The 21,535-nt window shown below is 33.8% G+C and overlaps 3 protein-coding genes and 1 pseudogene across 4 annotated transcripts; 2 read left to right on the forward strand and 2 right to left on the reverse strand.

Moving 5' to 3' along the window:
* Positions 1 to 1,045: 1,045 nt before the first annotated feature.
* On the reverse strand, positions 1,046 to 2,679 carry LOC146925557 (F-box protein CPR1-like). The gene has a single exon (XM_085710446.1). It carries the CDS (start codon positions 2,677 to 2,679, stop codon positions 1,414 to 1,416), a length of 1,266 nt encoding a protein of 421 aa, XP_085566572.1. The 3' UTR covers positions 1,046 to 1,413.
* Positions 2,680 to 3,098: 419 nt separating this feature from the next.
* On the reverse strand, positions 3,099 to 3,838 carry LOC146925558 (uncharacterized). The gene is made up of 3 exons (XM_085711989.1): positions 3,700 to 3,838; positions 3,435 to 3,566; positions 3,099 to 3,337 (listed from the first exon to the last, which is right to left on the reverse strand). Exons 1-3 carry the CDS (start codon positions 3,836 to 3,838, stop codon positions 3,099 to 3,101), a joined length of 510 nt encoding a protein of 169 aa, XP_085568115.1.
* An 8,162-nt stretch (positions 3,839 to 12,000) lies between these two features.
* Positions 12,001 to 14,007, forward strand: LOC146925559 (uncharacterized; annotated as a pseudogene). The gene is made up of 5 exons (XR_015010610.1): positions 12,001 to 12,397; positions 12,487 to 12,725; positions 12,818 to 13,040; positions 13,132 to 13,220; positions 13,302 to 14,007. The product of XR_015010610.1 is annotated as an uncharacterized LOC146925559 (transcript).
* A 149-nt stretch (positions 14,008 to 14,156) lies between these two features.
* LOC146925560 (uncharacterized) lies at positions 14,157 to 14,811 on the forward strand. The gene is made up of 2 exons (XM_085710444.1): positions 14,157 to 14,464; positions 14,570 to 14,811. Exons 1-2 carry the CDS (start codon positions 14,210 to 14,212, stop codon positions 14,648 to 14,650), a joined length of 336 nt encoding a protein of 111 aa, XP_085566570.1. The 5' UTR covers positions 14,157 to 14,209; the 3' UTR covers positions 14,651 to 14,811.
* The last annotated feature ends 6,724 nt before the right edge of the window (positions 14,812 to 21,535 follow it).

Raw genomic sequence — 21,535 nt, forward strand, 5'->3', positions numbered from 1 at the left:
AAAATAATGTATATACCAAATCACTTTATAGTCATTTCTAACATGGTCATAACCAAATCCAATAAATTTAAAAAAAGGGTGTCGATAAGATGATACAGACTGGGAGGAATGACCAAGATTTCAGCGGTAGCCAGGTTCCATAATACAGCTTGGACCGTATTTACCATGCCTTTATGCCTATCTTGTCCGAGACAAAAAATACCAGTAATACTAACTGAACTTAAAATATAAGGATTACTGCCATCCTGTTTGATGGAAATAGAGTGTGTCGTGGCAACGTTCTTCATTTGTCGCTGCCACAGGCGGTACTACCTTGTCTAGAAGGAGAAACGTATCACCACAACTGTCATCGGAACAGTTGTTAGATAAGAAATGGGTGCGGAACATGTTCATAAAATGAGGTTTTCAAATAAGAGAGATATGCTTGTTGCTGCTTTTCAACATAGCTGAAGATTGTTTCAACCAAGGTTCTGCTAATTGATTATGTTGCTTCTTGCTATTTGGAATCATTGTATTATATTCATGTGCTTATGCTTCCATTAGAATTGATTCCTCACACAATTTTAAAATTAAAGGTTTCCACGTATACTCACTTATAGACAATAATGTTGAGGACTATGTATGAGAATGGACAACAACAGAAATCTCTGCTTTTATCACAGCACAAAGGTTTTTACATACTCAAGGGCTGTATATACATATACATTTTTTTACATATTTGAATGGCATATCAATAAAATTATTTTAAAATATGGATTAAAGTTTAAATATAGAGGCTAATTATTTGTTTTTGCCAAATATATTTCCATTATTACCACTTGATAGTGTCAAAATGAGTAGTATATTCAGTCATAATCCCACTACTGAAAAAGGCTAGCTAGCTTTTAGACTCTCAAGCAGTTGAAATTCAAAAACAACGAGTAATTATCATAAACAAGATTGCAAATAAGAAAACAACATTGTCAATATCATAGCAATTAATTAAGAGGGAGTGCAACGAAAATAAAGCAAAACTAAATCACAACATTACACGGTAGCATAGATATTTGAAAACAGAATGTAATGAAGTTTCTCATTAGATTATCAAATCTCCCATTCATAAAACAAAAATTGATAAAGCAAGCTTCTTAACACAAAATGGATCCTTCTTTTTGCCACATACTACATAGTAATCATATACCTCTTGGTGGAAAACAAGATAAACAACTACTTATTAATTCCTCCAATTGGAAGAAGGTTTTCTTTGTAAATTCCCATCTGACCAAGGTTGTCAAAATCGGGACTTTACTTCAGGTCGAAAGGGAATAGCAAAATCGGGACTCGTAAAATTGCAATCAAAATCGAAGGATTTTACTCAAGGACTTTTGAAGAATTGATATAGGAAATTGTAAAATCGCAATGAAAGATAAACAACTACTTGTTAATTCTTCCAATCGGAAGAAGGTTTTCTTTGTAAATTCCCATCTGACAACAAAATCTCTCTCCTTTAACACCAATCTCATCAATTATCTGGGAGCTTAAATCAATCCAAACTAGTTCACCATCTTTTCTTTTGAAGCTAATACTGCGTTTCTTCCCAACTCCAATGGGACACTCAATGGGAGGCATCGGTCCAATAATAAAGAGTTTGATCCACGATTCCTTCACACCGAGTTCACCCAAAATTGAAATGTGAAAAGTAGTAGTATTGTAACAATTTGAGATCAATGCAATTGACTCATTTAACACCACCAATTGTCTTTGTATGGCTACAAAATCACAACTTACATCATTGTCTGAGGGCATAGATGTTGTAGACAACACCTCGTTGCTCAGGTCAAATGACACCAAACAACCTGTTGAATTATATAAATCATTGTTACCCCACCAATGACACGCTCCGTTCATGTACACTCCGGAACCGGTCACCGGCTGATCATAATCACAATTCGGCATATCACACATCTCGATCTCGAGTATCCTCCATGAGTTACTTCTAAGACTATATATCTCCAACACGGGGTCATACGATCTATCTTCCCATGGCACGTCTTCATCTTCATCGGTTACATTGAAAAATGACATATATCGAACCACTTTATAGTCATCTCTAACATGGTCATAACCAAATCCATGGAAATGAAAGAATGGGTCACGATAAGGTGGTACAGACTCGTCAGGGCTAGGAGGAATGGCCACGGATTCTCTGGTAGCCGGATTCCATAATACAGCTCGAAAGCTATTTACCATTCCTCTACGCCTATCTTGCCCGATACAGAATAAACCATTAATACTAAGTGTACCTAAAAGATAAACAGAGATGTCATCCTCATGAAATGGAGGTGGCAAATCAAATTTGATCCTATTTTCAAACCTCTCATCGGGGAGCAAATAGAACCTGCCATGATAATAGTATTCACCTGTCTCAGTCAGTTCAGGCTCGTGTATGAAAAGAAATGTATCACCACCGCCGTGATAGGAACTGTTCCTAGATGAGAAATGAGTGCGGAGCATGTTCATGAAATGAGGGTTTTGAAACAAGAGAGACCATGATTTGCATACGCAACCAAACCGCTTCAAAGATTTGAGAGGTAGTTTTGATAAAATGAAAAGGGCAAGATCGTCATGAACATGAAGATTGTTTCTTACCTTTAACTTTAACTCTTCAATCGTCCCAGCCACTGCCATAGATTTCTCCATCTCCCACTCCAAAGAGACTAGAGATATGCAATGTCCTAAGTGATTAGAGTGCCACGGTTTTTTTATTTTTGATTTTTTAAGATATATGCAAGCACCGGATATGCATTCATGTGAAAATCAAATATAATAATTATGATTAATTAATTAGTATTATAACATATTATTTCTTAACTTATTAGTATTATAACATATTATTTCTTCCTTAAAAAAATAGATTATTTCTTAACTTAATAGATAAGTAATTCTTGAAAGTAATTTTCTGAGTCTTTCAACTTAATAGATAAGTTTCACAACAAAGTAAAGATTATTTCTTAACTTAATAGATAAGTCTTTCGAAAAAAGAAGTAATTTTTTTTTTTTTGATAGTGTTACAATGTAACGAGGCAAAAAGAAAAAGAAAAAAAAAGGGAGAGGCGAAATTAAGTTCCAAGTTTATCTCTCAGGATGAGAGATTCCATGCCAGGCGGAGGGCAGTTCCAATGAGCAGAGCACCTTGCATGTGATCCTTCCTTAGCCATAAAATCTGGACACATATTTTGTTCCCTATGAACATGCACCAATGTTGTATTTCCATTTCCATGTAAATCATCTCTAATATGAAGGATGTCAGTAGCATAAGTGTGCAAGGTATGATCATGACCATCAATAATCAGGTTTACTGCTTCCAAACAATCACTCTCACAAATAATGTTGACATAACCTTCTTTACTACAAAAATCAAGACCTGTCTGGATAGCACGTAACTTAGCTAAAACCTTCTTTACTACAAAAATCAAGACCTGTCTGGATAGCACGTAACTTAGCTAATAACGCATCACCCCCAACTTCATAGTGAGAAAAACCAGCTATCCAATCTCCATCGTGGTTGCGAACAACACCACCAGCACCTAAACAACCAAAATCTTCTAGAAAACTACCATCAATATTGAGTTTGAGTGTAGCTTCTGGAGGGGGGGATCCAATGAGCTAAGAGGAGCGATGAGTGTGGGTCCAAACCAAGATTGGGATAGTAAGAAATACATTCATCATGTAACAAAAATGTCTTTCGCACCACATCTTGAATGTGCCAATGTTGATCCTCAAAAATAGTATTGTTTCTCCAACACCAAGCATACCATACTCCTGTAACAAATAGAATAGAGGAAGTACCCTTTGTCATCTCATGAAGCCAAACCTTGATATCAAACCACGAAAAAAGAAGTAATTGATCTTGGTACAACTATTTATAATTAATTAATAAAAATAAAAATTACAAAAGAGTTTTTATACAACTAAATTGTATTTCTTCCTTTCAAAAATAAAATTGTATTTCTCAACTTTATTGATAACTACTCTAAAAAAAAAACTTTGTTATTAATAAGTAAAAAATACGGTAATATTAATGGTCGTCTTATGAATATCTTAATTTAAATTATATCCGTCTAGGTTATCAAATATTTAAAAAAAAAATTGAACTATGTCCAAAATTCCTAGTTAAACCGATAAAAATGTCAAAATTGCTAGGTCGACAAAAAGTTTATAAAAGTGACATGGAGGTCGACATAAAGTTTTTAGACTTATTTAGAACGTCGACATACGGTCTCCCACATAAAATTAGAATTTTCTTAAAAGAGACGAATTAATTGTGAATTTTAAAAGCACTAAAAACTAAAAAATAAAACAGCGGAAACATCGACCTATAAATAAAATTCTTAGTTGATTCTTTTTACATAAAATTTTATAAAAAAAACATAACGGATCTGTAAAGTTTCATATAATTAGAATATTCATCATTTTTTTTTATTTTTCGGTCATAACTTGCAAAATAGTCATTTTGTTCCGAGTAAGTATATACTCACTAATTAAATATTGTTCTCCAAGTTTACAGTCATGTTTGAAACACATAAGAACATCCATCATGAAATTTTAGAATTTTTAAGCGATGTTCAGACCATGCGTGCAAATTTGGGGTACAAAATTTGATAGCTCATGTAAAAATTAGAAACAATCGATATATTTTTTATCCTTTAAAAAATTTAATTATAACTTTTATCATTTAAAAAATCATAGGCGTGATAGACGAAATGACAGCTGTCTTCGTGAGCTTAACTCAATTGGTAGGGACAATGCATAATATATGCAGGGACTGAGGTTCGAACCCCAGACATACCACTTCTCCCCCATTTAAAATGTCTGAGTTACAGTCACTAGGCTAATTGACCAAAAAAGACAAAATGACATATCATACTTATGGATGCTTCTGTCCCTCATTATTCATCATGATTGATTTTTTTTTTTTTTTTTAAGAAATGCCAACTTGTATGTTAAGTTAAGGAACTTAAAATGGAAATTTTGTTTAAAAAATTGTGTCAATTGATTCTTCAAAAAAAAAAAAACTAATATTTTGTAATAAATATTTACCATTTATGAAATCTTTTTTTGAGGGAACCATTTATGAAATTCTTATGTCATAAGAGCACAAGTTAGCACGACTTTTTTTTTTTAAATAACAATCACTATTTTTTTTATACAAAAAATAACGATCACTATCTATTTGTCGTCTTTCTTTCATGCCTATAATTTTTTATAATTCAATAAATTGTATTAAAAAAGCTAACAAGGGAAATATGGCTAACGAGCATTGCTATATAGTAAGAAAAGATTTTAACGAAATTATACGACAGTGGGAAAACACTTGTCTTACAAGGGCAACATGGCAATATAGAAAATAGCTGATTTTCTATATTCTATATTGCCAAGTTGTAATTACCAATCTATCCATCAACTATTTTCTATATTGCCATATTGCCCTTATAAGGCAAGTGTTTTCCCACTGTCGTATAATTTCGTTAAAATCTTTTCTTACTATATAGCAATGCTCTATCCATATCTAATATATTTACGACGATTTTGATTTTGAGTGAAAAATATATATTTAAAAATTTCTCGTAAATTAAAAAATGTGTTACAAGATGGGCTTCAACCCACTTTGTAGGGATGACAATAGGTATTTTATGGGTAGATTATTACATTGTCATTCCCAATATTTATGTGAAAATTGTTGTATACACATTTATTTAGGCTGAAAAACACATGTAAAAGACGAAAAGCTCCGGCGGCAGTTAACTGCCGAATTATGAATGGAACCGACGGCAGTTAACTGTCGAGGAAAACTTTGGCAGTTAACTGCCGATACGTATTGATTCAAAATTGGTAGAAGCTCACTCATCCATTATTACTCTCTAAATCTCAAAAAAAAAAATCTCCAATCTCTCTCAAAAACTCTCTAAAAACCCCAACCAAATTTATTCAACAAAATCACAAGTAAGTAAATTATAGTGCTATTAACTTACATTTTAGTTGTTATAAATGTTTTTTTTATAGTTTTTGTGTAGATTTTGAGTAGATTTTTTTTTTTTTAGTTTTTGAGTAGATTTATATGTTATAATTCTTTTTTAGAGTAGATGTCAAGGAATGGACTTCATTCTTTTGACACTTGAATACCATCATTTAAACCAAGCCTAACAATAATTTAATCTTTTAAATGGAACAATGGAGATGCCGGATGAATGCTTGAGTCATGTTGTTTAGCGAGTTTGAATTTACCCCATTTTAGAGATAAGACAATTGTTGTAGTTGGAAGGCTCTACCCGAATGTAATGTAATGATATGACATATTTAGGAGCTTTATGTAATGAAATGTAACCTTTATTCGAAATTATTCAAGATACAACTTTAAACGAAATTCTTCAATACGCGACTTTAATCGAAATTATTCAATACGCGACCTTAATCGAAATTATTCAATGCGCAACTTTAATCGAAATTATTCAATACACGATTTCGCTTCAAATTTAATCAATACGCAATTTCGCTTCAAATTTATTCAAAATATTCAAGTTTAATCAAGATTATTCAATAACAAAATGTTCCAAAATGTTCCAAGATTATTACAAGCCATTACATTATTTAATCATCTCCCTCGTCGCTTATCTCAATTGGGTTGTCCTCGACAGTCCCTGGGGCACCTTCTTTTGGTTGAGGACCAAAATAGCATGTCCTCCCGCTCCTCCTCAACCTCGACTGATTGTACACCGGAACATTCAGGTCCTTCTTTTTTACAAAACCATCACAAACAATTATGTTCCATGTCAAAGGCGATTTTTCTTTCTTCTTCTCATCAACCTCATTTTTGTTCAACTGAACGTTACCCTGATTTTGATTCTGAGACATATCTACATAAAAAAAGATTGGCGATCAAAACATAAACTAAACAACAATGCCATAAAATCATAAAATCAAAACCTAAAACTAAACATAAACTATCATCAAAACATACACCTAAACCTAAACCTAAACAATTCTACAACAATTCATCAAAACCTAAACCTAACAATTCAATAAAACTTCTATAACAATTCTAACAATCCTAATGTTAGACTATGTTTTGAAAGAGTTATCTTAAATGCAGTCAAACTAAATTTGACCTCATGATCGAAAGAATCAACATTACTTTCACATCCAGATGATTAGTCGAAAGATTGGACTTAATGGAGATGCTCAAGGCATGGTTTCGGTTCAACACGCAGAAGGGTATCGAAGAACACATGAGGTCAGACAACAGATACTTCCAAAAGACAAATATTTGAAATTCAAATCGAATAGATATATTCTATCCGTTTACCTGAAACCCAATGGTCCCACTACCTTTGTTGTAATTTAATGACCCAAGGCACGGTCTGAATCGACCTGCTCTGATACCAAATGTAACACCCATACTAAACGTATCTAGAAAGTTTAGCATAAGCGTTATTTTTAGTACTGGATACATTAAAATATACAACATAAAATTTTTCGAATGAATAATATTTACATCAAGTCACGTTCGTATAGACAATAATATAATACATCTCAACCATACATAAAAATACTTCCTTGTTATCCATGGCATCCTGCATCGTTACGAACGAACCCTTGACGTAACATCCATCCGGCTACGAACATGCATAATCATCCTGCTTATCTGAAACAAATAAGGATTGGGATGAGACATAATGTCTCAGTGAGTTCCCCTAAATCCTAGGCTATAGGTAACCTCGGGGGAAAACCTACGGTCACCACGTGTCTACATTACAACCTGATGGTTGATTATACGTGTGTGGTCATGTATCCTAGACGGTAGTGCATGCTAGACCCGTCATAGGCTTATCTCACTTGTTATAGGCTTCACTTCCTATACGTGTCATGGCGGCCGAGGGAACCTAGGACCGCATTGCCAAGAATACGCTCTATGTATCGAGGCCTAAACATATCATAATCATGGCACGATGCTAAACCGGACGATTAGGGGAAACCTAAGATCGTCATCGGTATCATGTTCTTTACTTGTTCTATGCATAACTTGCACTTGTCTTAGCATCTAATGCTCCTAACTTGATCATACATGTAATCATTCTTGCATAAACATAACATAATCATATTGTGCATAAACGTATCTAAGTTCATTCATTAGGTTAGCGTTGAACAAACAATTATTATCTTGATTCATTTTACGGATAGTCCCGGGTGGAGTAACCCTGAGAACAATCCCATACATGACCGATGTACGTACATCGGACTCCCTCGGTGTCGTGCGGGTCCCTTGCGGTTTGAACCGTTCCCCTTAGGTCGGGAACCTCCTGTATCCTCCTGGCGTGGATAACAAGAGACACGAGCACCTACGTCTTGTTAATTTCAGTGACATGCGGGTCCCTTACGGCATGAATCGTTCCCCTTAGATCGAGAACCTCTTGTATCCCCCTGATGTGGATAGCAAGAGACATGCCACCTACTTAATAATTATAGTCTTGTCGTACGCATACTTAAACATATTCATACTTGCTTTCTTATTACCTCGGACCCTTGAATCGATCTGATTAACGGTAAACTTATACTTGGTCATGCTTGTAAATTCCTAAACATGGTGGAGTGATTAACTAATCATCCCACAACTTATCATGCTTGCTAAACACTCTTAAACATATGCGAAGAGTTTATACTTCGCGTCTTAGCATTCTAGGAATCTTGCTAACTTGCTAGTTATCGACAACTATGTCGAGGCTCTAGTTTTTCCCCTTACTTATGGATAACTTGCTACCCGTTTCATGACATGATTTCTCTCGTATGCCATGCCTTAATAACATGCTTAATACTTGCTTCACATCATAAGAATCATGCTTTCTTTGATCATCATTTAGGACCTTGGTTTGAGGGGTTTACATTTATAAAAGACTGCACAAAAGATCCGGAACGAAAATCACCGAATCTGCCTGAAACGAGCAAGCAGCACCAGATGGCACTACTTACTCGCCTAGGCGAGTGAACTTGCTGGGGAGGCGAGCTACTGCTCGCCATGGCGAGTAGGAGGCGAGCAGAACCCCCTGTTCGACCTTCTAGCTCGCCTAGCGAGCTATTTACTCGCCGTGGCGAGTTAGGACAGTCCAACACCCCTAAAAATGGCATTTTTTACCCAAAAACCTCAAACCAAGTGTCTCTAAACATATTGGTACATATATGATCATAGAATACTTGTAAAACATTCATTTGGCAAGTATTAACATGTATAGCATGCATGGCATAAAAAAGGGCAACTAGACTAATACTTAAACCCTAGAATTTCATATTATTCATAATATACATACATGGCATAATCATAATCCCAAAGGGTGGGAATTCTATCTATGGAACTCACCTAATCAATGATTTCATAGCAGCTCCAAGTTCCAAGCTCAACAAGCCAAAACTCTAGCTTTTGTCCCACTTGCAATCCTTTGATCAAAACATACCATCTTGTTCTCCTTTCTTGCAAACTAAAACACCTTGTTCCATATCCATGAAAAATCACCTCTCGAACCATGTTTGAACTTACAACAAACAGACCCTAACTCTTGCTTTCATAACAAACCCATAGTTGGTTCTTGCTTGCTTCATCAATCCCTTGCAACATACTCATCAAGAGCTCCCAAAACAAAGCCAAAAACCCTAACTTCTTAATCAAAACCAAACCCTAGGTTAAATCCATTAAAGAGAGAACAAACAAATCTCAAGCTTCTAAGGACAAAAGATCTTGAAGGAACCACATAAGACATGATTCTTGGTAGAGAGAAACTTGAGAAAGATTGATGGAGTGAGTGATAGAAGAGGGCGATGGAGAAGAGTAGAGAGAAGGAAGAGCAATTCTTTTTCCCCAACCTAGAGAGAGGAAAGATGAGAAGAGAATGAGATATTTTGGGATAAAACCAATTAAATATCCTTTCCACGTGAAATTACCATTTTACCCTTGCCTTAAACGTGTTTAAAATGACTCTGATTCTTTTCCCGTAAATAGCTGACATGTCATAAAATATTTCCAATAACTTACTTTCCATGAATTAAATTCATCCGACACGGTCAACGGGTAATATACCGATACTGTCAGGCGGGATATTACATGAACTGTATTTGCTAAAAAATTTATATTATTCAAGACTGGATGGAGTACATATTTATTTGTGAATGGTGAAAATTGATGTTCATATCTAAACTATTAGATCAAAATAGGCTGCAAGGGTCAGATATTCTTTTTCCTCTAATGGTTCAAATTCTGTTGAAATCTTCAATCACTTATTTACTTTTTTGTTTGGGTTGTTCCAGGCCTAAAGGCGGTCGAGGTGGAAGTCCTGCCATGCTGAATCATGGCGCCGGGTAAGTTTCTGAGATCAGTTGTGATGAGTATTCTGTTTATCCTCGTTTGTTATCCATCTTCGAAGAAAAAAAAAATCTCTTTTTAAAGTAACATAATCACTTTTATATCAGTTTCTTGTAAAAAAAAAATGATACTCTTCTTCGGTTAAATCATGATCCATTAGAACTCTTGATGAAACTTCTCCTTCGTCGTTGCAAATTTTTTCTTGTATCTTGTCAAATGAATCTTCAACTATTTCTCCTTCTCCTTCACTTTTTTCAAAAGAATCTTCCACTCTTTCTTCTTTTTGAATATTCATAGAGTCTTTTATTTTTGCCATCAGATTTGTTATTCTAATTTGCACTTAAATTTGCAACAACATTACAGTCTTATTTATATAATTTCTACTCTCACTTATATGTAGCAAAAGTTTGTTATTAAAAAAAAACAAACTTTAATTTTTCAGATACGACGGTTTCATTATTATAGGTAACAAATTACGTTAATCTTTTAACAATAATATAACAAATATAACATTTATTAAAAAAAAACAAATATAATAAAAATTCTTTATTAAAAAAATAATTTTTTCATCTTTTCAATAACAAAAACAATAGAACATTCTTGCTCCCAATTATATACTGTGATAGATTATTATTATTATTATTATTATTATTATTATTATTATTATTATTAATATTTTTATTATTATATAAATATAAATAACAAACACCACTTTGTCAAAAAACTAACGCCTCTCAAAAAAATATAAATAACAAAACACCACTTTCTCCCTCACATCTTTCATTATTGTTATAACAAACAGATACATAACAAAACTCAAGTTTTTCCTCATTCACCCATCAATCAACAATCGCTCATACCAAAAATCCATTCATCGTTCATCAATCTAACTCCTAAACAGGTCCCCTAATCGGTTCCTAATCTAATTTCCAAATTCATTTGCCCTAAATCTTCACTTCATCAATCTAATTCCCAAAACCTTCACTCATCAGTTCACTTTGATCAGCTTATCGCTAATCTTACTTTGCTGCCGCAAACAGGTTCCTAAATCCTTCACTTCGCTCGGCCCGTTGCTCACTTAGCTCATCTCACTTGGATGCTGCAAACAGGTTCAAGACTCTTTTTCTCTCCTTCTCTTGTTTTTTTATGTATGCACAATTTGAATGCCTATCTGTTAAGGTTTCGATTTTTCTTTCTTGGATTTTGTCAATTTGTTTGTGATTTGGGTTGTTTTTATAGATTTATATGTTTTAGTTAGTGATGATTTTTTGGCTGTCTTTTACAGTTGAATCCCCTTCTTTGTGTTCTTTGCTTCATATTGCTGTTTGTAGAGCATACAAAAGTTCTATAGTAATCAGATTGAGGAAGAAGAGGAAGATTAGGAGAATATGTTTTAGTGAATGTTTTGATTCTATATTATGTTTAGTGAAGGATTTGATTCTATATTTTATCATTCCCTTTGTATTTTATCGTCATCATACTATTGCTTTTTATGTTGATCAAAATGTTTTAGTGAATGTTTTGATTCTATATTATGTTTGGTGAAAGTTTTGATTCTATATTTTATCATTCCCTTTGTATTTTATGGTCATCATACTATTGCTCAAAATGTTTAGTGAATGTTTTGTTTTTGTATGCAATTGGACTTGACTTATTACTTTTTATGGTCGTCATACTAGTGCAAGTTTGTGTTCATCACTCACTTAATTTAAAGTATTGCAGCAATGGCAAAGAAGAGAAAACTGAATATTGGGAGTCGTGGAACTAGTGCAACTCATACAACCTCAACTCATGCACAAGGAAGTAATGTTGAAGAAACTCATCCAACCTCCACTCATGCCCAAGGAAGTAATGCAGAAGAAACTCATACAACATCAACTCATGCCCAAGGAAGCAATGTTGAAGAAACTAGGCCCAACCCAAGTCATGTGGAAGTTGTCACACATGAGTCTGAAGATTCCTACTATATTCCTTCAGATATAGAAGCAGAAGAAGAACTAGAAATTAATAAAGGTTTCAATTATATATAGTTTCTGTTTTTGTAATTTATTTTATATATAGTTTATGTTTGAATTATATAACATCTTCTGTTTTGCTTGTAGATGTTCAACCCAAGAAAAAAAGAGGCCCAACAAGCATGTATGATGTATGGGAAATGGATCCTAAAAGTTACATAGTTGTTAAGATGGACAAGCGCGGTCGATTCATTGGTGACGAAGGGTCGACTCTTACTCGTTTCATAGGGAGTTTGGTTCGAAGGAAACAATATGCTCCAATTAATCTCACATATTGGAAAGATATGCCTACTAAGAATAAGAATGACATGGTTTTGCAAATAGAGGTATTATATTAACAGTATATTTAAATAATTATGTACCCAATTTTTTTTTATCACTAATGCTGTATTTACTTAACACATCTATATATGTGTAGAAATTCTTTGGGTTTGATCCTCCTATGAATGAGATTACAAGAGAATATCTGATACATGAGATGAATATGAAGTGGAAACAATGGAAGTGTTCTATAAAAGGAAAGACATTTAACGTAAGTAAAACGGAAGAAGAAGTTGCAAATGTTGTACTAGATTCTCGAGTTGACCGAAGTCAATATCGTGAATTGGTTCATCATTGGTTTTCTGAAGAGGCATAAGTAAGTCAAATTTAAAAGAGATATTATCATACTATAAAAAACTTCGAACTTGGTTCCTTCTTTCGACTAACATTATGTTGTATCAATTGTAGAAGAAAGTAAAAAGAATAGTCAGAATCATAAAAGATATGAAGATATTCATTGCATGGGTACAAAAAGTCTCCCAAAATTGATCAATGAGAAGGTTAGTTAATATTTGAACTTGTAATTGAATAAATTGTATTTATAAAACAAATTACTTATAATTTCATTTGTTTGGTATTAGAAAGAAAAAGCCAAAGGAGTGTCGCCCACACGGAAAGAGATTTACATTGATACATGTACTCGTAAAGATGGTTCAATTGTTAATGAACATGCTGCAAGATTTATAGTAAGACTTTCTTTCGTTCATATCTTTTTTGATTCTATAACTTATACTGAAACGATATGTTAAATCAATGAAATTGGATCCCCGGCTGTTGTATAAAATTGAATGTTTTATAAAATTGAATTATGAGCGTAAGAATTGAAACTGGTTCAATTGTTCTGTTTTAATTGTTCCGAATTATGTTCTGATTGTGACATAAAATTGGACTTGCTTATTCAATTTTAATTGTTCTGTAACAATTGTTCTGGTTCAATTGCTCTGATTGAATTCTGTTCTGAAGTTTGTTTTGCAAGTATAGTTCAGTTAGTTCCCTTTGAATGATTTTTATAATGCCATTCAGGTGGGGAATTTTGTTATTTATATTGGCCTCATTTCGGATTGTCTTGTCATGATGTTGTGTGTTTTTATTGTTGGTAAAATTGAACTAGTTGTTACAAATAACTGATATATTCGAATGAGCGGTCCCCTATTCGAATGACCATCCACAACCATTACTTTGATCCTGCTTATTCTGTTTTAATTGTTCTGGTTCAGTTGTTCTAATTTAATTATGTTCTGAATTTTGTTTTAAATTAATGAACTCTGTTTTGAATTCTGTTCTGAATTATGTTCAATTGTTCCATTTTAATGAACATTTCTGTTATGATTATGACATAAAAGTGACCCTTTTCAATTGTTTTGATTGTCATATTAATGAATTCTATTTTAAAATGTATTCTTATAATCTATATATCTTATAATTTTAAGAACTAAACAAATATAAAAATGAGGCAGAAACTTCTCAATCGGTTGGGACACAAAGTCATATGCCTTGGAAGAATGACATTTATTCCCGAGTAAAAGGAGCTGAAAAGAGGGGACATGTGCGTTGTATAGGCAATATTCCCAAACCTAAGAAATCAAAAGCTTCTTTGTCTGAAAATCAAGAATTGAGGGATGAACTTAAGAAAATGAGAGAAAGTCAAGAGAGGACAAATGTGTTTATGGCAAATATGATGTCAGTGATACAAAATCGATTATCTCAAGAAGATTTGAATGATATTTTACAAGCTGCAAAACAGGTATATTATATAATTGATATTTTACTTTTCGAGTTCAGATTTCGAATATTATGATAACATGAATTAAGTAGAGTTTGTAACATATTTTATTTTTATTTTTAATAGGCCACAGATGGTGCTAATACTCCAAACCAGATAAATTCTTCAAGTCGATGCAGTGATGAAGACGGAAGAGAGGAAGATTAGAAATTGTTTTTATCTTGGATATGTTTAGGCTCATCTAGTGTTTTTTTGATGTAGTATCTATTTTTGTGTTGGTTATTATATAAAATTGACATTATTTTGTTATTTTGATATGTTTGTAAGACTTACTACTTTGATCATATAATTAAATTTTTTTTATGTTACCTTAAATTTTGTGTAGTGCAATAAAAAAGTATTGCCGAATATATTATTTTTTTGGTCAGGAATTATTGTGAAAATTTTATTATTATTAAAAAATATTTATATTAGGGTGAATTTTATTTAAAAAAAAAAAAAGAGAGAACCTATAGCAACGGACAGTTTGGTCCTATACCAACGGATATGGAGGTTGACTAAAGCTATTTAATAGGTGTAAAATGCCGTTGCTATAGCTCTGAAATCTATAGCATCAAGCTAATTTTCCATTGGTATAAGCTATTGGGACGGCATTCTTGCCGTTGGTATAAGCATAGTATCCTAGACGGTAGCAGGTGGGCGTTGGTATAGGTTTTATGACCTATAGCAACGGCTTTTGAAACCTTTACCAACGGTTTCTGCCGTTGCTAAATGGCAAGTTTCTTGTAGTGTAAGCTGTCCAATCATTGATGAAAAAGGGGACTGACACTGTAGCCGCAACCTATCATCACACAAACCCTAATTCTACCTTTCCCCTTTCTTTTTCGGATCAAAACAAAGAAAAACAGAAAATTCTTTCATCAATCTCATGAACACAAAACCCACAGATATCACATAAACCAGCAAACTCAAGCATAAACCTACAGATATCTCATGAACACTCTTACTTAACTTCTTCTCCAGAATTTTGATTTTCCTCTAACACAAATTAGCAGTTCCAAACAACATTTTCATCACCGTACACATCCAGAGAGACTTTGAATTGGCCTATTACTCAAAAACAACAACACTTTCGAACCGGAATCCAGCAGCAAACCAGGTACAAGGCAGAAGGAACTGAACCTTAAGCTTGCAAACGGAACAGAATCGGAGCAGCAGGAGAAGTGAGTAAGGAGGCGTGGTAGTTTGTTTGGTTCTGTTCGTGTTCAACCAGATCGGGTGAAGAAGAAGCAGTAGCAGATCGGAAACGAGGTGAATAGAAGAGGTAATTCATCATCTCTTGGTGTTGTACTTGCATTTTTAAATCTTAGATCTAGGCTTGATGCATGCTTTTCCTTCAAATTAATTGGTGAAAACGGATAGAGAAGATGAAGACGAGTAGAAAACCTTAAAAAAATTTAGAAACAAGAAGTTTTTTCCTCCGGCGCGGTGGCGCCGCCACTTTGGCCGGCCAACCACCGCGCCGGATAACTTGTCTTCATCTTCTCCGATGGACTGTTAGTAGAGAGAAATGAGAGCATTTTTTTGTTCTAGAGAGAGAAGCAAATGATAAAATGATTTAATCTGTGACTTAAAACGTTTTTATACTCCTGCTTTGTTCAAATGATCACACGCATGCTTGCTTACCACCTTTCCGTACTCTTTCATGATATGAGCCGTCAGATCGGAATAATTCTGTGATCTGACAGCTGTTGTTGATCTCTATTGATATTCCTGTGCGCTTATCATACTGTGCATCCTCTTTGTTTTAATCCCTTGATTGTGATCTTGTAGCTATGACGTGATTACTTGAGTTTAGATCTGAACCTTCTGATTAATCAGACGGCTTAGATCTGATCTGCCTGAGCCAAACCCATAACTCATTATTTGGAGCCGGTTCGATCCGTCCAGGATCCAGTAACCCGAACCGGCCTGCTTTGTTAAGTCCAACCGTTTTGTTTCTCTACTGTTTTACTTGCAAACCCCTTGTTACTGCTCCTGCACCCCCCTTCCTGCAGCATATTTATTCTACTCATTTTCTTTTAACTCTTTTCAAAATATTCTTGCATTTCCTTTTAAAGTCATTTTGTGGCTGTAATTCATGCATTTTTTTAAACACTTTAATCTTCATGACATTTTTACTTTGCTTTAATATTTAAAAACTTTATTTCATGCATGTTAAATGTTTTTTACTCCATAATATCTTGTGTTGATTTGGCTTTAATATTTCAATTTCTACTCCAAGCATTGCTTTAAAATTTTGGCTTCATGCTTTCTATTTGATAATTCATCCTAGTATGTGATTCATTTAAGTCTCTTATTATCTCGTTATATTTTGTTTGCTTTAATTTTAGTATAATCTCATGCATTTTCTTTTCCTCTTGCAATTTATTTAAATTCCATGATATTAGTGTGTACTTTAGGTATTGATGTAATTTATTTTGACGCGTTTTTATTTCTTACCTTAGAATGTATCTAGGAAGGTATGTAATAATGTAGTAATTACACACACCGACACTTGCACCGACACCATGCCACTTTATTTATCGCTTTACGCTCGCTTTATTTTTCACGTCGTTACGCTAGTTTACCGTTAGTTTAGAAAAATCTTTTTATCTCAAAAAAAATCAAATAAGCAAAAAGTCAAAAATATTTTCTTAATAAACCTTGGATCCAAATCCAAGTTGTTTTTTCTTTTTATTTTCTTAATCAAATTTCTAATGAATCTTAATTGAACTTAGACTAAATTTCTTAATTAAAATTGAACAACTTCACACCATTTTATTCTTCTATACCTTGAGGTTTCGCAACCCTTCTTAAAACCATTTTCAAAACAAATTAAAATCAACCCAACTCACCAAAAATATTTTTGAGAATGAACTACATTGGGTTTTGATCCCTTTTCTTTAAGGGTATGTAGGCAAAGGATTTATCCTTCCAAATCAAATAAAAAACAAAAATTATACTTCTTCTCCCTCCATTCTTTCACTTAGATTTTAAGCAATAAGTTTTCAAATAAGTAAAAATGATTTAGCATAAAGATAAAGTTAGGAAAGAGGTTTCCACGGAATACCGTGGTCGTTAGGGGTGCTTAACACCTTCCTCTATCGAAACCAACCCCCGGATCCAAAGTCTTTGAAAAAGGGTTTTAATTCATCTTTTCCCTTCCCACGAATAAAGATCGAAAAGTCCAACGATTGAAGGTTCAAAACCAATTAATGGATTGACACCCGAAAATCATCGACTACAAACAATTTTCTATTTATGTTTGTAAAAAAATATTCTTACCTGAGCTCATATTCTCTTGGGTAACAATTTTAGTGCCCATCCTCATATGCTATGGGAGCTTAAGTGCCCATACCCGCATCTATTACCCGCACTTTAACTATGAAAAGACAATAAAAACATCACAATTGAAATAAAATTATGGTCCAAAAGTTTTCAAATCAACTCATAAAATGGTATGAATCATATTATTTACCCAAATAAAAACATTCAAAATATCCCTCGAAAATTGTACACCAGTAGGAGGGAGTGGTTAGCGTATCAAGTAGTTTTTAGACTTAGGTTTAGACTTAAATATCTAAAAAAATTAATTATTTATACAACAAAAATAAATAAATTATTTATCGTATTATATAAATATGTATATGCGGGTTGCGGGACTGGCCAATATAGCACTCTTACCCCGCTCCGTACCCATTTAAATTTTCTTGTAATTAACTGCACCCATGAAAGCAGGGTTTTAACCTACTCATTGTAAATATTTTTTGTGTACTCATCGATACTGGGTCCAATTGCCATCCTACCTCTTTGTAATAAAAAAAGAAATGTTTTTTTTGACAAAAAAATAAATAAAGAAAGAAATGTTTTAATGGTGTATAGAAAAGAGAAATTAAGAGGCATTGGTATGAAAAAGGTAAATTAAAAGAATTTGAAAATATAAAATAAAATATAGTCGCTTCAGAAAATAAAATAATATATAGGATTAGACATCCCTTAAAAAAATTAAGATAGTATAAATCATAATTTGAAGAAGAGAAAAAAAATATTAATGGTTCGTCGATATTTTAAAATGACATATAATTTTGGACAAATTTATTTCACTAGAATGAAATACTCCCACTGTCGCAAATCATGTCATTCTAGTCAAATATGTTTGTTCTAAATTATAAGTCATTTTACAATATCAATGAAACATTATGTTTTTTTCTTCCTATTATACCCTTAATATTTATTACTATATATTTTTTCAATTATTTATAATTTATCTCTCCCATACTACTATTGATATTAAAAGATATTTTTGTAAAATGACTTATTTTAATTTTCTCCATACAATTTTCAATAAATAATTTATATCCTTTGTATACTAACATGGACATATGCTAACATTTTCCTTATTTGGATTATCTATAATTTTTTTGTTGAGAAACATGGTGGTTAGAAATTCAGTTCATAAAGTGAATAAATAGGGTGTCTAGAGTTCGAATACAGATCTCTGCATATATTCTGCAATGCCCCTATCACCTGAGTTAAACTCACGACTTATTCTTTATATTTTACTACTTTTTTTTTTTACAAACTATATTTTACTACTATGAAATTCATATTTTACTAAAAGTGATAGTTTTTTTTTTTTGAGAGGGACTAAAAGTGATAGATGTCCACTTTTATACTCTTTTTTTAATAGTATATATAGTCGTAACCCGTAATAGTTTTTTTGAGGGAAAAATTGATTCTTTTGTTGTTAAAAAAATTTTGATTCTTTTGAATCAGATTAAGGCTGTAATTATTTGTGTAATAAATAGTAGGTATTAAGAGTGGATTAATTTAAGTATACGTATTATGATTAAGAATTCCATAAACTAACATGTATTTATTGAAAAGATTTAATTTTCAATTGTTTTAGAAATAAATTGATTGTTATTTTTATAGTAGTCTAGTGGCTGGAGCTCACACAATTAAATGTGGAGAATTGGGGATGTCCGGAGTTTGGACCCCATCCCATGATGCATAAATTATGCAATGTCACTATCAACTGAGCTAAGCTCATGGGGACAAATTGATGGTTATTTAAATTCTATAAATTTTAATACCAAATTAAATGTCGCTTGATACTTTCTTTTATAAAAAAAAAATCTATATGTCTCACACTCACACACATATAATCATCGAAAGTTATCAATATTTCTTTATATTTATTCATACTTTCTCTCAAAATTACAATTTATTGATTTCTATCCATGGAATCCAAACCAAAATAACATGTTCTTCAATTTTATGCAAAATTATTAAAAAGTTTGAAAAGAATGTCGTGCAAATAAAATTCAATATATTTTCATATTTCATAAATGAAATGATTATGATATATCAAATTTCTTGTAAAAATATTATATATCAAATTAATTATGTTAAAATAATAATATAAAATTATTAATGAGATATATTTTATATCTTTTTTTTTAAGAGTGAATGTGTAAATATTATAAGTGGGTGTTGATTGTGCATTGGGTTATTGGGCTAAACTATTAGCCTAAATCATATCATTGTACTTCTCTACCAAGTCAAACCATTGTGCTTATCTCTGAAATCGTATTCATATATTAAAGTACTTCTTTGTAAATTGTAAAGAGAGCTCACATACAACATAAGAGAAACTTGAGGAACTTTTGAAAAAGAGCAATGAGAGGAGAGGACGAGAGACGCAACTTGCGGCTTCGCCGTGGGCTTCTGCACCGGCACCACTCGCTGGAAGTGAGATCTTTGGGGGGGGGGGGGCAAGGGTTCCTGGCAGGGTGCCACATATGGGGGGAATGGGGGAGATTGGATTGGCGTGAGACCGCGACGGAGGAAAGCGTTGCGACAGGTTCAACATGGTCAGAACGGTTTCGTGGAAGGCAAGCGACTACAGGACAGGGAAGGTTTCGACTTCAGGCAGTCTAGGGTTAGGTATGCATCACGGGACGAACGATACAATGGGGATTATGATTCCGGTTCAGATAGGTTTACGTACAGAAATAGGGGTTGGGCTGATTCTGAGTTTGAGGATTCAGGTTAAGGGGAAGAACAACATTGGATTGATGGCAGTAACACTTTACCACCGCGACAGAAGGCAAGAAAAATAGTTACAGACCGCAGGGCTGTTGCAGCACCAGTACAGAAGCCGCGCGCAGCTTCAGGCCAAGGGGAAGTGGTGACAAATGCATCGTTCAAAAGGTTCTTTACGTTCTATATTATTAATTTTCCTCCACAAGCATCGAATTTTTTATTACGAAAGGGGTTTGAGGTTTGTGGTATCTTGGAGGAAGTATTTGTTTCTAGAAATAGAAATGTGAATGGTGAAGTTTATGGCTTCGTGAGATATGCAAATGTCCGTGATGTGGATAAACTTTTAAAAGCTGTGAACAATGTGAGTTTTGACCAATATCACGTTCATGCTATGCTAGCTAGATTTGACAAGAGGGTTCCGAGGGAGGGGAAGAAAGGTAGCGTGGGAGAGGGAGTAGGAGGCAAGGGTGAGAGGAAGGATGTCAGGAAGGAGGGAGAAGGGAGGAAGGAGGGAGACAACGTGAAGGGGACGAAGGGGACCGGTGAGGGAGAAAAAATGGGGAGGGCATGAGTCAGAAGGGTAGGAGCGGTGGGGAGCCTGCGGGAGTTGCGAAGGAAGTCAGGGTGGGAGAGGTAGTGGTGAGGATGGGGGGAGGGGCGAAGTCGGTGGTGAGAGAGGGAGTTAAAGGGGGTGAGGTGGTGGAGAAGGGGGCAACTCTGACTGGAGTTAGCATGGACAATCAATCAGTTGTCAAGCGGTTGATGCGAATGTATCGTTCTCGAGAGGAGGACCTTCAGTGGGCTCGTAGAGGTTTGGTTGGCATGGTAAACAATGGGGAATCAACCCCGCTTATTCAAAATAGGGTGGAAGACGCAGGTTTCAAGGACTTAGATATTATTCCCTTTAGGGCAGATAAGGTGTTTATTCATTCTTTATCTGGGGCTAACGTTTCGGACATTGTGAGGAATGCAAAAGAATTTTTTAATTTAATTTTTTCTCAC

The sequence above is a fragment of the Medicago sativa genome, chromosome 5 (genome assembly GCF_051527215.1).
Source record: "Medicago sativa cultivar Bolivia chromosome 5, Bolivia_mono, whole genome shotgun sequence".
In the NCBI taxonomy this organism is placed as follows: Eukaryota; Viridiplantae; Streptophyta; class Magnoliopsida; order Fabales; family Fabaceae; genus Medicago; species Medicago sativa.

Bases quoted from the DNA above. Each gene is read 5' to 3' on its own strand.
- LOC146925558 (XM_085711989.1), bottom strand. From the start codon at position 3,838: ATGACAAAGGGTACTTCCTCTATTCTATTTGTTACAGGAGTATGGTAT. The intron at 3,567-3,699 runs GTATTTCTTACT...TTGGTTGTTTAG, and splicing joins ATTTTTGTTACATGATGAAT to GTGCTGGTGGTGTTGTTCGC. The intron at 3,338-3,434 runs GTTTTAGCTAAG...GTTTGGAAGCAG, and splicing joins TGATTTTTGTAGTAAAGAAG to TAAACCTGATTATTGATGGT.
- LOC146925557 (XM_085710446.1), bottom strand. From the start codon at position 2,679: ATGGAGAAATCTATGGCAGTGGCTGGGACGATTGAAGAGTTAAAGTTA.
- LOC146925560 (XM_085710444.1), top strand. From the start codon at position 14,210: ATGCCTTGGAAGAATGACATTTATTCCCGAGTAAAAGGAGCTGAAAAG. The intron at 14,465-14,569 runs GTATATTATATA...TATTTTTAATAG, and splicing joins TTTTACAAGCTGCAAAACAG to GCCACAGATGGTGCTAATAC.